General features: G+C 40.0%; 1 protein-coding gene across 1 annotated transcript in view; it reads left to right on the top strand.

Annotated features, from left to right (window-relative positions):
• Positions 1-15,604, top strand: part of met (MET proto-oncogene, receptor tyrosine kinase) — an 84,574-nt gene that overhangs the window by 376 nt on the left and 68,594 nt on the right. Inside the window, exon 2 of the mRNA XM_084733740.1 lies at positions 1,977-3,174. Coding sequence (XP_084589866.1) covers positions 1,978-3,174 — 1,197 coding nt within the window. The 5' untranslated portion in view covers position 1,977. The remainder of the gene's footprint in view (positions 1-1,976; positions 3,175-15,604) is intronic.

The following is a 15,604-nucleotide window of genomic DNA, read 5'->3' as shown; positions in this document are numbered from 1 at the left end:
TCCTCTCCTCCTCCTTCTCTGGATATCCCAGCATGTTTTGAAATGTTTTTTCTGGCTCCGAAACCATTTCACCAACTTCCCATTTGTGTTTTCCGAGACCTTTGAACATGACTCACTTCCCTCTCAAAATGAAAACATTTTCACTGTTTCCCACCGGCTTTTGTCCTTAAAAAAGCAGACGTGAATTTATTGTGTTTGGTGCAGGTGTGCAGTGATATGCCCACTATTACTCATAATTTTAGACCAAAACAAGACCATACTCATTCTACCATTGCCCTACTAAAAGTAAACTTCCTCCAATATTGTATAATATTCTATAATTGTATATTGACGTGTGTTTTGGGTTCTTAATTTATACTCTGTAGGTTAATTTTCTACTTTATCATTGTCAACCTCCTACAGTGGTGCCTCCGACTCTTGTATTATGTCACTGGCACTTTGGGAATATTTACTGCTCTAAACTTTGATACGAGTTTGTCAACAATCACCTGTTTGGTCTGTCTGTCTTTAAATCGTCTGTGATTATGGATGCAACTATTGTCATTGGCGGTAATCTCTCGATTATTTTCTTGATTAATTGATTAGCTGCCGGGTCTATTAAAATGTCAGAAAATGGTGAAAAAATGTTGATCAGTGACTCCCAAAGCCCAAGGTGAAGTCCTAAATGTCTTGTTTTGCCCACAAGTCAAAGATATTACGTTTTACTATGAACAAGGAGCAAAAAAACAGAAAATATTAAAATTTTAGAAGCTCAGCTGACATTTTTCATTGTTAATCTGTTGCTATTTTTCTTGATTAATCAATTTGTTTGGTCTATAAAATGAAAGAGAGAAAGTGGTGAAAAATGTCTAGTGTTTTTTTTTTCTTGTATGCAACCCAAAGTTACTGTCATAAAGGAGTAAAGAAACCAGAAAATATTCACACTCCAAAGATGGAAACAGAGAATTTGACTCAATATGATCACTCAATTATCAAAATATGCTTTTAATTTAATAACAAATTCATAATTGTTTAATCCTTGCTGTCTATCTGTGATGACATGAAAAACTGAGCTTTCTCCCTCAGACTTCCTCTAAAAAAAAACAAATGAGCTGAGAACAGTGAGACATCAGTCATAAATCAGTGAAATCTGCACGCAGAGAATCTCAGTGAGTTTATGCATCACTGTTATGTGGTCACGAATATAAAAACCAAACCTACTGAGCTGGATGTTATTGCCTTCTTTTGGTTTACATCTGGAGATTGTGTTAAAACCACAACCAGATAGGGAACATGTAAATGTGCAGTTTGCAAATTCTCTGGTGTTGCTCTCCCTCTGTTCCCCCTCTCCCTCCCTCCGCTAAAAGCATCTCCCAGGGGACGACCATTTAGTTACTGGCGTTATTTATCATTTTGCAGGATGGTCCCTCTTGCCTTCTCCCTCCAGCCTCTTTTGTTTTAATTGAGTTTATCTCCGCTCCCTTGGGCCCTTGCTGTCTAAACTTAGGCCCGTGGGTTGCGTCGCCCTGCGCAGTGGGCTGCTCTCTGGGTGATTCACTGCTTTGCCTCTTGCTGTGGTCACTTGGGAACAGAGCTTAGCACTGCAGAAGTACTCACCCAGGTCTCACTGCTGGCTTGTCTAGGGTCAAAGGAGTCAGAAGTTGAATTGCTGATGATTAGGAGGCTGATATTAAAGCTTTGTGTCACCATAAAGCCTCCAGTCACTCCAGTATGAATGGTTTCACTGCTTGTGGTGAAGTGAGTAAACCGTGGTTTTATACCCTGACACAGTTCTAATTATGAGTCTAAAAAGGGATTTCGAAGTCTCTCTTGTTTCTCCTGACTGGTCCCTATTCAGCGCCTTTTTCCACACACTCACACTCCAGACAATTGAGGCCACCAATTCAAAGATATTTATGATGAATGTTTTGAGTTCTTTGTGTTCCAGCAGGGATGTGTTATCAACTAATTTCTCATGTCTCTTATTTCTGGAACAGGATGAATCTCCACTTGCTTCATGCCGTCATGCTGCTGTGGGCCTTGTGCTCCAGCGCGCAGGCCTATTGTGATAAATCACCCGAGACCACCAAACTCAACCTCTCAGTCACCTATGAGCTCCCAACGTTCACTGCCGACTTCCCCATTCAGAACATGGTGACGCTGGATGGGATCATCTATGTCGGGGCTGTGAACAGAATCTACGCCCTGGCCCCGAACCTCACAAAACTCTCAGAGTACCACACAGGACCACTGTTTGCCAACCAGACCTGCGGCCAGAAAGTTAGCAATACAAGCAGCAGTGGAAGGGTGGACAACCACAACATTGCCCTGGTGGTGGAGAACATGTATGACAAGGGGTTGTACAGCTGCGGCTCAGCAGACAATGGTGTCTGCCGCCGTCACGTCCTGTATGATGACAGCCCGAAAACCGTAGATGAACAGGTCTACTGCTTCGCCGACAAGGTGAGGCCAGGCAAGGGTCACCCCATGGATTCGGATGTTGTGGTCAGCCCTTCAGGCTCTCAGGTGCTCAATGTGGAGAGCAACGTCGTCCACTTTTTTGTCGGGAACTCTGAGATTCCAGGCACTGGAAACATAACGAACAGTGCAACACATCCTCATACTATGTCTCTGCGGAAGATGAAGACGAGCCAAAATGGCTTCAGTTTCTTCTCCAGCCGCTCATACATGGACTTGATTCCCTCTTTACGTGGAAACTACTACCTGCGATATGTTTACTCCTTCCACAGTGGACCGTTTACCTACTTCCTCACAGTGCAGAGGGTGAGCAGGCACTCCCAGGCCTACCACACCCGCATAGTGCGCATGTGCTCCTCTGACCTTGTGATCCGCCGTTATGTAGAGATGCCCCTTGAATGCATCAGCACCGATAAAAGGCGACGGCGCTCCGCGGAAGATGTTAAGGTGTTCAATATTCTCCAGGCGGCTTATGTCACCAAAGTGGGCAATGATGCTGAACTGCAGAGGCAACTGAAAGTCGAGGACGATGATGACGTGCTATTTGCTGCCTTTGCACGGGGAAAGCCGAACTCTCCAGAGCCGACGTCTAACTCGGCCATCTGCATCATGTCCCTGAAACACATCAACACCATGTTTAAGCAGTACATGCAGAAGTGCAACACAGTAGACCTGTATCATTTCACCGGATCAGACCAGAAGTCCTGCTACAATGTGGTAAGAGCTGGGAGACGGTGGGGGGTTACTGTGGGGAGGTAGCCATTGTAGAGCTTCTACTTTGCATTTGTATTTTTTGGAAGAAAATGCAAATGTGGCTCTTTTCTCAACTGTCAAAAAGGCACAATAAACTCTAAAACACATAGGAAAGATTGAAAGAAGAAATTTGTCCTCCAGAGCAGATCCTGCTCAGATTTTTACAGATTTTCAGAACTTTTACAGCAAAAAGAATCAAGGTCTTCAAAAAAAGGACCAGATTGGTTTAAACTGTCTCACTGGTCACAGATACTGGCTTGTTCTTTTCATTAAAATAGCCATTAATGAGCCCAAATTCCAAAATCAAGATTTGTGATCCTCTACAATGGCTACTGCTGCAACAAGATGCAAAATGTTTACACTTTTATTGCTCAGCAATGTTATTTTTATGATTTTACAATGCAATTGACATCATCTGTCTAGGTGTCCAGGTCATTGTCACCAAACACTAAAAATACACAAGTAAATTACACAATTCTTTGCTCAACAATGGTATTTTAGACACTTAAGTTGAATTTTTTTTTTATCTATAGTGAATGCTGATTGAATCCAAAAGACAAAATTACAGTCTTTGCAGATCAGTAACTACGTTTGAGCATCACTGTGATGTTTTATAATGTCTTTCAGGCACATAAAATAACCCTCTATCTGTCATCTCTTGAACATGCACGGCTCGGTTTTTATCTTCAGAGTTATAGAGCTTGGCTGTTTATTTCACTGCAGGCAGGTTGGCTTGCTGGCTGGAGAAACAGTCTCAGTAACTGGGTGGTCTCAGGTTCACAGGCAGCCAGTGTGTCTACTGGATCATTGTCCCTGTGTCATTGTGTTCAAGTGTCCTTGAGCACGACACTGAAGCATGGCCTGCTCCAGAATTGTCCCTCTGACCTCTGGACCTTATTAAGCGCGTACACACAAGTGTGTGTCTTAGGGACATGGGACAAAACAAACATCTGATTAAAGCAGGTTTTATTTGACGTTTGAGTCACTCTAAAACTTCTACATGTCTGTTTTACATTCTCATCTTTGTTTATGTATTTATTACCAGAATTTTGCACATTTTTCATTGTTTTGGCTCTGTGCTGCAGCATGTGGGATTTAAAATGAAACAATGACTTTAAGGTTAAAGAGTAGACTCAGAGCTTTAATTTTAAGCTGTTTATGTCCATATTTGGTGAAAAGTGTGGGACTCTTAGCCAACTATCAGGACAGTGATCCTAAACATACAGGACAAGAACAGTGGAAGTGTCTTGACTTATCGGCTCAGTCACCTGACCTCAACCGAAATGATCAGGATGTGTTTCATTTGTTAAAGACTGAGGGCTAAAATACAGTCAAACATGCAAAAAGTGTAGATGCTTGAACTACAGGCCTGGCAGAGCACCGCCATGGAAGACACTAAGTGTCTGCTGGTCTATTTGGGTTGGAGGCTTCAGACAATTGTTTTAATTTGTCACATTTTGTCCACGAAAGCTGAGTAACTATGTCTTAACAGGGCTGCACTTCCTTCACTATCCCTTTGATGTGAATGAAATCACCCTGAAATTAAAGCTGAACGGTAGCACTTCTTCAGTTTACATCCATTGCATTGAAGTAACCCCCTTCCTTGCTGTGCTGCTGCAAACCAGTTGTTACCTTCCCTGTACTAACTCCCCCCCAATCCATCAACATTGACTCAATCAATTGGTTGAATCACCTGATCAATAAAGACATGAAGTTAACGGCCAAAGGGTCTGTCAATATGTGTGCTAGTGCTTCCTCCTCTCTGACTTCATCTTTACTTAAGCTGAGCATCAGTCAGTACTGTACATCTCCAGTCAGTCAGGCAGTGGATTACCTTCATCTCCTGGATATATTATACGCTGAATATGTTGTCAAGGGGCAAGCACATACAGGAGTAACGCCAGAGTCGTGTGCAAACATCTCGCACACTTCTGAGGAAAACTTCTGTCAAAACGTGTGTGTGTGTGTGTGTGTGTGTGTGTGTGTGTGTTAATATGCAGGCTATTCTTTGTTTTATGGACTAGTTTGAACATTGCTGCATGCACCTTCATAGTAGAAACATTTATTGCCGCTGTTGCTCGGCAGCAAACCACAATCATGCACCTCAACATTGTGGGTAGAAAGTATCTCGGATTTGCTGTGTCTGAGTTTGCATGTTTTATGCAATTTATTTCAAATTACTATTCCAGATATCCATTGCTTTCCATCCATTTTATGTACAGTATGAAAATCAGCAAACTCTTGAAACTGTAATAAGTAACAAGGAAATAAACAGCACATACTAAATGAGATTACAGAGGTTGTCAGCGACATTAAACGTCAGCATGTTGAGCACTAGTCACTGGTGCCGTGGTGCAGTTTGTTTATAGCTTATTGTTCAGTTTTCGCTCCCGTCAGTTCTGTTTACACTTCACTTGATAAAAGTGGTGTTTGCAAAGATTATCTCACTGAACAAAACGTAAATATCATCAACTTTTGTTTACCACAGAGCTTATTTTCTGCACTAATCCAAAATACAATGGTAAAACATAACTTTCAGGTTGGCTTACAAAAATATTACATCCCTGCAGCAATCAAAGTCTTTTATTTCTTTCAACAAACATCTAACTTAGAAAACATAATAACACTTTCAGTAACATTATCCAATGAGCTGCCTTTATTACCTATCACTAAATTGCAAACATTAGCATTAACAGCTGTTTCCTTAATAGCCTGGAAGAGACATTATGAGTTCTTCTTTTGCTTCTGTTTCTATGACTTCTTTCTTTGCTGCTGAACTTGGTTTCTTGCCCTTAGGGCAATGCGACTTCTTCATCCTGTCATGTTGGACTGAGGGCAGACTGGATGCTACAATGACTCATTATCACCTCTTATGGTACAAAGTGGTATTATGGGACAGGACGGGCCAAGGCTAGCTGATTAGCATGCTAACTTCAGTAGATATCCCTGCAACACCATACATAGACATGTTTGTCATAATGTCAAAAATGTTATTTCTTCATATTCTGTTGATAATGTTGGTTAATTTTTGAATGTTTTTGACTAAAATTGTTTGCCTATAGCTCCTTTAATGCACCCTGTCAAGTTTTCTTGTTTCCTTCTTGTGAACACCCTGAATTACATTCAGTCTTAATCATCACTGTGTATCCTTGAAGCCTAACTCATGTGGAATTCATTTCCCTACTCATAAGACACTTGCAATGCCAGTTTTTTCTCAATATTTTTAAACTTACTGTTCCTTATCTGTATTCATGTTTGTGCTAGATGTCATCTTCTTCTTTCCTTCCTTTTTTGATGCATTGCTTCATTTCTTGGCAAGTCACCTCCACTAAATGCCCATAAGTGGGATACCATCACCGTCTACCCATGTGGGCACTTGTGCATTTTCTTTTGTTTCAGATACTAAATAAACAGAGATCTGCATAATAAAATACTGTTCCATAGCACTACTAATGGGTAAAAAAATCATTGTGGTAACAGAAGAGTTGCAACCCATACAACAATAATGGACCAGAAACAAAATTAATGCAGACTTGATGTTCACAATCATAGATTACACAACTCAGACTGCTTTCAGGAGTCCACAACTGACTTTTATACCATACAAAAAACAGTGTAAACTTATGGTTGCATAAGATTTTAAAAAATCTAAAACTGTTTAGCAAGGATTGCAAAACAAGACACAAGACAGTGAAGAGATCAGACAGACAAGACAGGAAGAGTGACATGTGGTTGACTTCTTAAAACAGATTCAAACCAGCTTTGCAAAGACATGCAAATACATGGTGGGTGGGTGTCTGGGTACATCAGCACGGTCCTGACAGCTATCAGCGGTTCAGATCCACAGGGGAAAGTGAGGAATGCTGGGAGCTGGGAGGTTCGGGGGCAGTGCATATCTGACTCTCAGCGAGCCGTGATGAATGGCGCGGGGATAACAGGGCATCAGCAGCTGGGCGGAAGATGATCCCCTGACCCGCTGTGGCAGCCGGCCATGCTGGCGAGGCCTCTTCTTCCCCACTCCCCTCGACCCCCACCTGTTACCAGCACCTGTGGGAAAGTGGAAGTCGCATCAGTAACACCAAAGGGGCCTTTTATCCAGGACAGTGTTTTCATGGGTGACCATTTAGTGTGATCTTTTATCAGCTTCCTGAGGCCTCATAAACATGATGTGATCACAAAAAATTCCAGTAATTCTCGTGTGATACCAATTAAAGCCTTTTCACTCAACGACACATTCATCAATACCTGCATACTTCCGGTTTGCTTTTAGGGTGGCTGCACCCCAGACAAAGAAACCTCTCCAATGATGGCTCATCCATGTCTGAAAAGTTTTTTTTCTTTTTGCTGCCCTTATGTGGCATTTTCTTCCCCTTTTCTGTCTTTTGTTTTAGTTTAATCTCAAATGTCATTGGCTTGTTGGTTTGTGGTGTGCACACGGCACTTATGTCCGCTGCCCTCATGTCAAGATTCATAGTCAACAAGACTTAGTAGCTATTCTGCCATGTCAGTGTCCCAAATCAATATCAAGACTTTTACAAACAAATGATGCACCATGTGTACTGTTGGCTGCAGCCAGCGTTAAAACAAAGTATGACGACAGGTCGGTCTATGCAAGACCATGAAGTAGCTACTTGAATGGCGAACAGGATGTGAGATGATTGCTTATATAATGCAGAATATCATAACGATGAGGCGCTTAATTCTCCTGGTGCTGCATTATATTGTAGGCTTTGACTTTTCTAACTTTCATGCATGAGGTTCATTCTTTTGACAGTTCAACATGTGAAGGCCTTCAGACAGATGGCTATGTGGTCCATAACATCTTTAGCGAACAGATGTAGAAAGTTGTGAAATGCTTTGCACAATTTTTGTGCAAAAGTCAGAAGCAGTCCCCAGCTGTAAACTGACATCTCACAGAGCCTGTTGAGCTACTGTGCACAGGATCAAAGCAAAAATATCATCCTGTTACAGATCAAACAACTAACACCTCACGCTGCTCCGGCTTCAAAATATTTAACAAGAGCTGTATTGTACCAAGTGACGAACGCTGAGAAATCCTTTCTTTCCTGAAACCTCCAAACAGTAATTGTCTGTTTGACTGTCGGTATGAAAACTGTTGTTTTGATCACTCAGAGTGAGAGTCTATTCCATTATTAGACATTCTTTCCTCTTGACTCACTTGATTACTGGGTCGACGTGAGGCATGACATCAGTTTTGCTAGAGGTACAGGAGCATCTTTGTTCTGTATAATTATCATAGAGTCGAAACTGTGCATAGTGCTCTGTCTAGTTTTGATATGTCTGCAAATAATATGATTTTAAAGTTGAAATAATGCTGACTTTCTCTTTTGCAGCTGCAATACTGTCCACACTCAGTGATCCCTTTTTAGTTTCCTCAGCTCGAACACACATGCACTCAAAACTGGAACACTGACCTTTTTTTTCTCTGCAGGACTCAGCAGAGACAAATGGCACAAAAATCTGCTGTTACAAAACTTGTTTGAGTTTGAACCTCCAAACACGCAGACGCAGCAGGTCAAGTGCTGAATCGCCACAGCCAAAAGAGCTTTTATCTCAACTGGGAAGCCGTTTTTCAATTTCTCTTTTATTACTGACAGTCTTTACTGGAGCCCACTTGTTCTCAGCTGCCAGGTTAAGAAACAAGCTGTAACGACATAAGACCATTGAACAACTGCCCATCTGATGCTCGTGCTCTGCGTCTGGAGTTGAATGATCTAATCATAGCACTGCTGCTTAATAGATTTATGACTTGTGTTCAGTGGCATATGGCAGGTAGACTGTCTGTTATCATGAGGTTTGGGGGAGATAAGCGCGACCATAAATTCATAAAAGGTGTAAACACTCAGAGGAGGCATATTTAAGCACACAGGAGGTTATTTTTTTCTCAAACAAACTGTGCATTTCTGCTGGAAAACTCCCTTCGAGCATCTGGATGAGGCTGAAAGCTCATTTTAAGAGCATGTTTGAAGTTTTTAAGTGGTGGTTGTCAGCTCAGACGTAGCTCTTAACTCAGGTTTAGGCAGCAAGTTATCATAACTGTTGTAGTGATGAGTGGCTCTCTTTTTGGCTGTCTGCATGATGGAGCAGATCTGCTGATCTTATTGTTGTCTTCAGGCTTTTTTCAGTTGCACGATGAGCTTGAAACTGAAGGAATAATTACTATTCTTCACCATGAAATGTTGAGTTTAACTGCTGATTACTGTGTTTTAGTGCATTTTTTGATTATAATACCTTTCTAGGTGCAGCTTAGAATATAACAGTAGCTCCTATCAAAAAGGCTTCAGTTAATGCTGTTGATTTGAGCAAAAGGAAAACTGATATTAAATAGCTGAACTGATACCAAGTCCATTATTATTTACAAAGGCCACATGGAAATGGGTAATCACTAATCTTGATGCATAATTCAAACAAGTTTTTGTGTATGATACTTTTATTTTCCAAGTATATCTGCCAATGGTTAATCTGGGTTCAGTAAAGAATTAATGTGATGGTGACATTTTCACAGTTTTATTTGCATTGACTGTACTAAGATGCATTAAGTGTAGTATATTACAGATTTCAAGTGCTGCCCACTTGTGTTGGCAGAATATATTGCATTAACGTGACAGCTTCATTGTAGTTGACTATTCTGAATAAGTGTTCACATCTTTTCAATATACAGCTCACTCTAGTAACTTCATTATTTACTTTTCCTGGTTTTTGTCATTAAATTAAACTTGTTGTTCAACATTATCTTTGCTGGTTTTATAATATAACAGCCCATAGGCTAAATAATAGAGCAATGTACAGAACTACATTCACATAGCGAGATTCAACATTAATGGTTTTTCTTGAACCAGTCGGGCAAGTGTGTCAGCAATTTACTCACCAAAGTCAATTTATACTTGCACCTGTACAAATTGCTTTATTTATTAGTGGTTCTCAAATAACAACAAAGTCTAAAGTTAATTGATATGTTTAATCCAAGGTTGTAACATCTACAAAATGTCATAAAATAGTGAAAAATGTCTAACCCAGTTTGTTAAAGTCCAAGGTGATGTCTTAAAATGTCTTGTTTTTTCAGACCATAACCCAAAGATATTCAGTTTAATATGATGATAAATGTAGAAAAGAAGGAAATCTTCAAAAACTGTTAAGCGATTATCAAAATAGTTTAATAGTTTAATTCGTGTTTTTTACTACTTGGTTGGTTGGCTACCTGGTTGGGCAAGTGAGTTGTTAGATTCACTAGCCCAACAGGCATTTTACTTGCCCCGAGCAAGGCGGCAGTCGTTATTGTTGAGCCTTTCATAGATGCCAGAGCAGCAGACCCCACCTTCCCTCCCTCCACCACCCATCCCTCTGCCCCCGTCAATAACTCACACAGAGCCATCTTCAAGTAAACTTTATTTGTTAGAATTTACATTGTGGGTTACACAGCACATTATAACTTTAGGCAGTTATAAAGACACATTAGGCATGAGAACTTAATAATACATGATGTCTACCACTTATAATACTCTATAAACCTTGTTATAAGTTGTCATGCATTATTAGAAACATTTCTAGCATTTATAAAGCCTTAGAAATGCATTATATTATCTTAAATGAATGTGCTTAAACTGCATAATAGACATGACCTCTATAGAAAGTGTTATCCACTTCTTATACCAAAAGCTCTCTTTAAGCTTGATGCGACCCCAGAATGTGCTGTTGCATGACTGTATTGCTTTAAAAACAGACATGTAAGGCCATTTTGCTGGGTAATGTAGTGTGCAGAGCCGTGGCAGGGATCTGGAGCACCCCCAACATGCCTGGAACACATTCCCATAAGTCTACTGAGGAACCAGGAACATTTGGGACTAAAAATAAAGAACAGCCACGGGTCAAAATTATCATGAGATTACTATTGATTTGAGAAAACCCACCAAATGCTGATTGCTTTTAAATTGAATCTTTGGCCTGATTGATTATAGTGTGTGTAATATAATTCCAGCAGGGGGACGCTTTTGACCGACAGTCATTTTAATTAGCCTGCCTGTTTTAATGAACAAGCTCTAAACTCTGCCTTGGGAAAAAAAACGAGCAGGCAGTCACAGAGGCCCACTGATTTTGTTATTCTGTTAAGGAATTCCTTATAATTCCTGATTATGAAACAGGATAAAGTTCCAGTTATGTGACTTGTGTTACTAGATAAGATTTCATTTTGTTTGCACATGAGAAACTTAATACAGGACTGAGTAAAAGAATGTAGAGATGAGCGTGCAGCAGAGGTTTTGATAATTGTAGCTCAGGACAATAAAGACTTAATACAGCATTAATGACAAGATGCACAGCATGCAAATGCAATTCTTCAACAACAAGGAGTCTGTGGAGTATGTAGTTATGTCATAAATCTGTAAAAACCACAGCTGGTGGCTTGATGGCGGTCTAGTGGAGGACTATGTATGCACACGCATACTGCCTACTGTTTTTATTTTTACTTTGGCTTGTTATTATGTGTCTTCATCATGTAATTCTACCACTGTCCACCATGTATATATAGTACACATTTCATGTCTGTCAGTGCTTGTTGCTTTTCATGAGGTTGCTCCCTGTTTCTTTGGGTTGGGGATAAGTCTGCATATGTCATACAACAGTAGAAATATGGCAATACCGTTTCCACTGTAGAAACTATCTCTTAGTATCTCTGGTATTTATTCAGGGCAGGCTGGATTCAGGATTGGATTCACATGTGATCGTGTGATTTGCACGGAAACTCTTGATACCCTAAATCAAGCTACTTCGTAATGTGCTTACAGCTTAGTCATGGAACAGTTGGTGGCGGTAATGCACCTTAAAACTGGTTTGACAACAACTGCAGAAGAAGAGAGTGACAAAAAAACATGCAGTAAATTGTAAATACAGAGCAGGAGGTGTCCCAACCAACCCAAGATGTCAAAGAAGAACTTGTTCAAGTATGGAAGAAAATAATGAAATGTGACAAAGAATGGCATACTGTTATTACTTTATACCTGTTCTTAATTGAATTTATGTTTCAAGATATATATACCCTGGTATAAAATTATAAACTATGATATTTTGTCCATATTGGCTAAAATGGACCTCATCACAACATTAGAAGGATGGGTTGTCGATGCAACAAATGGTAGCTAATCACAGCACAGAAAGGGGGGAATAAGCAGATTAGTCTTGGGAGAAAACAATAACACTCACCCTCCCCTTCGTTAAAGACCTGAAAATTAACTTTTGCCCCTAAATTCTCCAAAGCACCTCTAGAAATAGCAGCCTTTGTTTGCAAATGTATATTTCTGTGACATCGACAATTTTCAAAACAAATGTTAAAAAGGTTTTTACAGAAAGAGAAGAAAGAAAGATTAAAGAGGACAATTATTATATCAAGAAAATACTTTCTCAGACATGTATGAGTTTGCATCAGTTGCCTTACAGCTAAAACACTGCAAACCGCATTAAATGTACTTCTGCTGTAACGGCAGCAATTACTGATCAATCAATCATCAGTTTAAGTGTCCCTGACATTTCATGCAGTCTTTTTTTTAGTTTTCCAGTGAGAGATGATGAGACCTGCAGCAGCCTCACAATAGATGGAGTTAATACTGTGAATCTCTTAGTAATGCTGCTGCTGATTCAATGGGTTCTGCAGTGGATGTCACGGTTTCAGCCCCGCATGCCCGAGCCTGCTCATGCCATCACTAAGCTGGTATTTGTTCGCCTCATCTCTCCTGCTGCATGAGCCAGATGTGCAGAACAGTAGGTTTTATTTTGTTGGAGCTGGTAAACATCAGCTTCACCATAGAAGTAAAAGAAGTAAAATTCTGGAGTTTTCAAGGTGCTGCAAAGCATATTACACCTCTGCAAAGATATGCAAGATGTAAAATGAGATTTTTGTGTTTTTAATGTTATTTTAGAAATCTGTAATTTATAATTTATACTATATTTGGCACTACTAGACAAGACAGTTGGAACTCGCATGATAACATTCACTATATAAACATCTACCACTATTGGCAGCCACATCATGCATCACCATTCCCTGTAAATCTATTGTTTTTTTAAACTCACTATGGTGGATTAAGCTCTCAAACTATTTTCCATTCCAGGACAGGCAGACATGCAATAGGTGCTGCAAATACACAGCAGACAGAAGTAGATTTACTGCATGGAGAAATATAATGTTTAGGAATTTAAGAAAAGACTGTGAATCAGAGAGAAAACCCCCACAATTTTACAAACTTTGTCACATATGAACTTTGATGAACTTTCAAAAACAATTTGAGTGATTAAAAAAATATGAATCTTGATATATAGATGTTGTTTTTGAGTGGAATAATAACAGTCTGATTTTATGATTTGGATTCTGCCAGACACAGCTGTGGGTGGATGCAGTTGTTTAGTTTCGTATGATAAGGGGAAATTATCTGTCAGACTTCATGTCTGTGTCATGCTAGACAAGAAGTCAAGCCCAAGCTCAACCTCAAAAATCACAGATTTGCCTCAAGGAGCTTTACAATCTGTACAGTATACAACACCGTCTGTTCTTAGACTCTAAGCTAATCACTCCTAAAGTAAGATGAACACAACAACAGAAAACATAAAAAGTATGAATAATAGGGAGAAACCACGGATGTCACAGATTGTGCCCCACATGCCTGAGCCTGTCCATGCCAGGGCTAAGCTGGGGGCAGAACCCAGTGGTGCTCTCAGCAGGCGGGCGGGTCTTCTAACAGCGTATGTGAATCAACAAAAGAATGAAAATACTACGTTCTTGTCCCGTCCTGTCCTTCTCATTTTACTCCTTCTAAGCCTCAGTTTTGATAAAGAAGATGTGTGCGTGTTTGTAATGCGAATGAGATAAGATCTGGTTTGTTTCGGTAACCTGCACCTATTTCATGACGCACACTTTCACACAGATCTTCACATGTACAGTGTGTCCTCTGTATGTACCTGTGTGCACGCAGAGTTCAGGCTGTTTTATTTTAAAGTATCAGATCAGTTGACCAAGGCAACATTAAATCTGTTAAAACAACAAATAATAGCAAATTTAATGCACTTGTTAGGGTATGTTAAAATATTTTAGAGCTAAAACAATTAGTCAGTTAATCATTAGTTTATTAACTGAAAATTAATTGGCAGCTACTTTGATGCTCAATTAACATCTGTCATTAAACATCCACAGATATCCATGATATTAAAATAAATATCTTTGGGTTTTTAACTGCTTAGTATATAAACTTGAGCTTTTGGGAAATTGTGATCTGACAGTTTAAGGGCAAAACATTTAATTGATTTATTGAGAAAATGATCAGGAGATTATTCAATATGAAAATAATCTTTACTTTCATTCCCAAAATATTAATGTCAATGTTTCATTGAGGAACAGAGAAACAAAAGAAGTTAAAAAGTTAAAATTATAAGATCAGGGCACAGGGGAGCGCAGACCTCCACCAAGGCCAAATGCCGTGTCTTGCAGTGTTAAAGAAAGTTAACAGTAATTTGTCTATTCACGCTGTGATTCCAACCTGAAATGTAATGGGCTCTTCCTTGACCCGTGCCACACGCTTTTGCCAAGTTTCATGAAAATTGTGACAGTAGTTTTTCCATAATCTCGCTGATAAACAATCAGATGGCACTGGAAACCTCCTTAGCAGAGGTAATTAAGAATACAGTAACTGGCAGCATCATATATCAGAAAGTGCAAAACAAGGTGAAGCGAGCTACTGTTTACATGATATAACATCATGGAAAATGGTCTATGTGCACACCAGCACATGCAGACCGGCCATATGGTGATGTGTTGTCAGTGAGAGCTGGCAGCTGTGGGCTCTCTGCCCCTCCACCCTGAGGTGGGCCGTTGCGTCACCTGGCAGCCATGTCCAGGCAGGTCCCTCTGTGTGAGGAGAGACTTGGTCAGCGCCCACATCCAGCTGCACAGCATATTAGGAAAAAAAAAACATAAAAACATGTACATTATTCAGTTTAATGGTGCAATAGAAAAGCTTACCCCTGAAATGACCTTACCTGGAAGCTGTGATGAACAACTGTGACAAATCTCATGTTGATTTGTGCTCCAATGGATCATTAATCATCATTGATTTTGTTACTAACATGTTTTTCTTTGCTCTTCTTTGATAGTAAGATGAACCTGTCATGCATGGATTGCAGCAACTTTATTTCAACACTACCTATGCAACTCAGTAGTATCGGGTCAGTGTGAGTCTGTTCACGTCTGCAGGCATTTCCTGGACGATTTTCTACATGATTTCACATTCACTCAATGTCAGTGTTTAGTTTTGAATCCACAGAGTTAATGATTAGCCCAGGAATTTGGCTTCTTGTTTTGCTGGAAAGCTGGAAGTGTGTGTAAATCCTTTTG

Source organism: Lutjanus erythropterus, chromosome 13, assembly GCF_056507025.1.
Source record: "Lutjanus erythropterus isolate fLutEry1 chromosome 13, fLutEry1.hap2, whole genome shotgun sequence".
Classification (NCBI taxonomy): domain Eukaryota; kingdom Metazoa; phylum Chordata; class Actinopteri; order Lutjaniformes; family Lutjanidae; genus Lutjanus; species Lutjanus erythropterus.
Note: the sequence above shows the minus strand (reverse complement) of the source record. Positions and strands in the feature narration are given on the sequence as shown.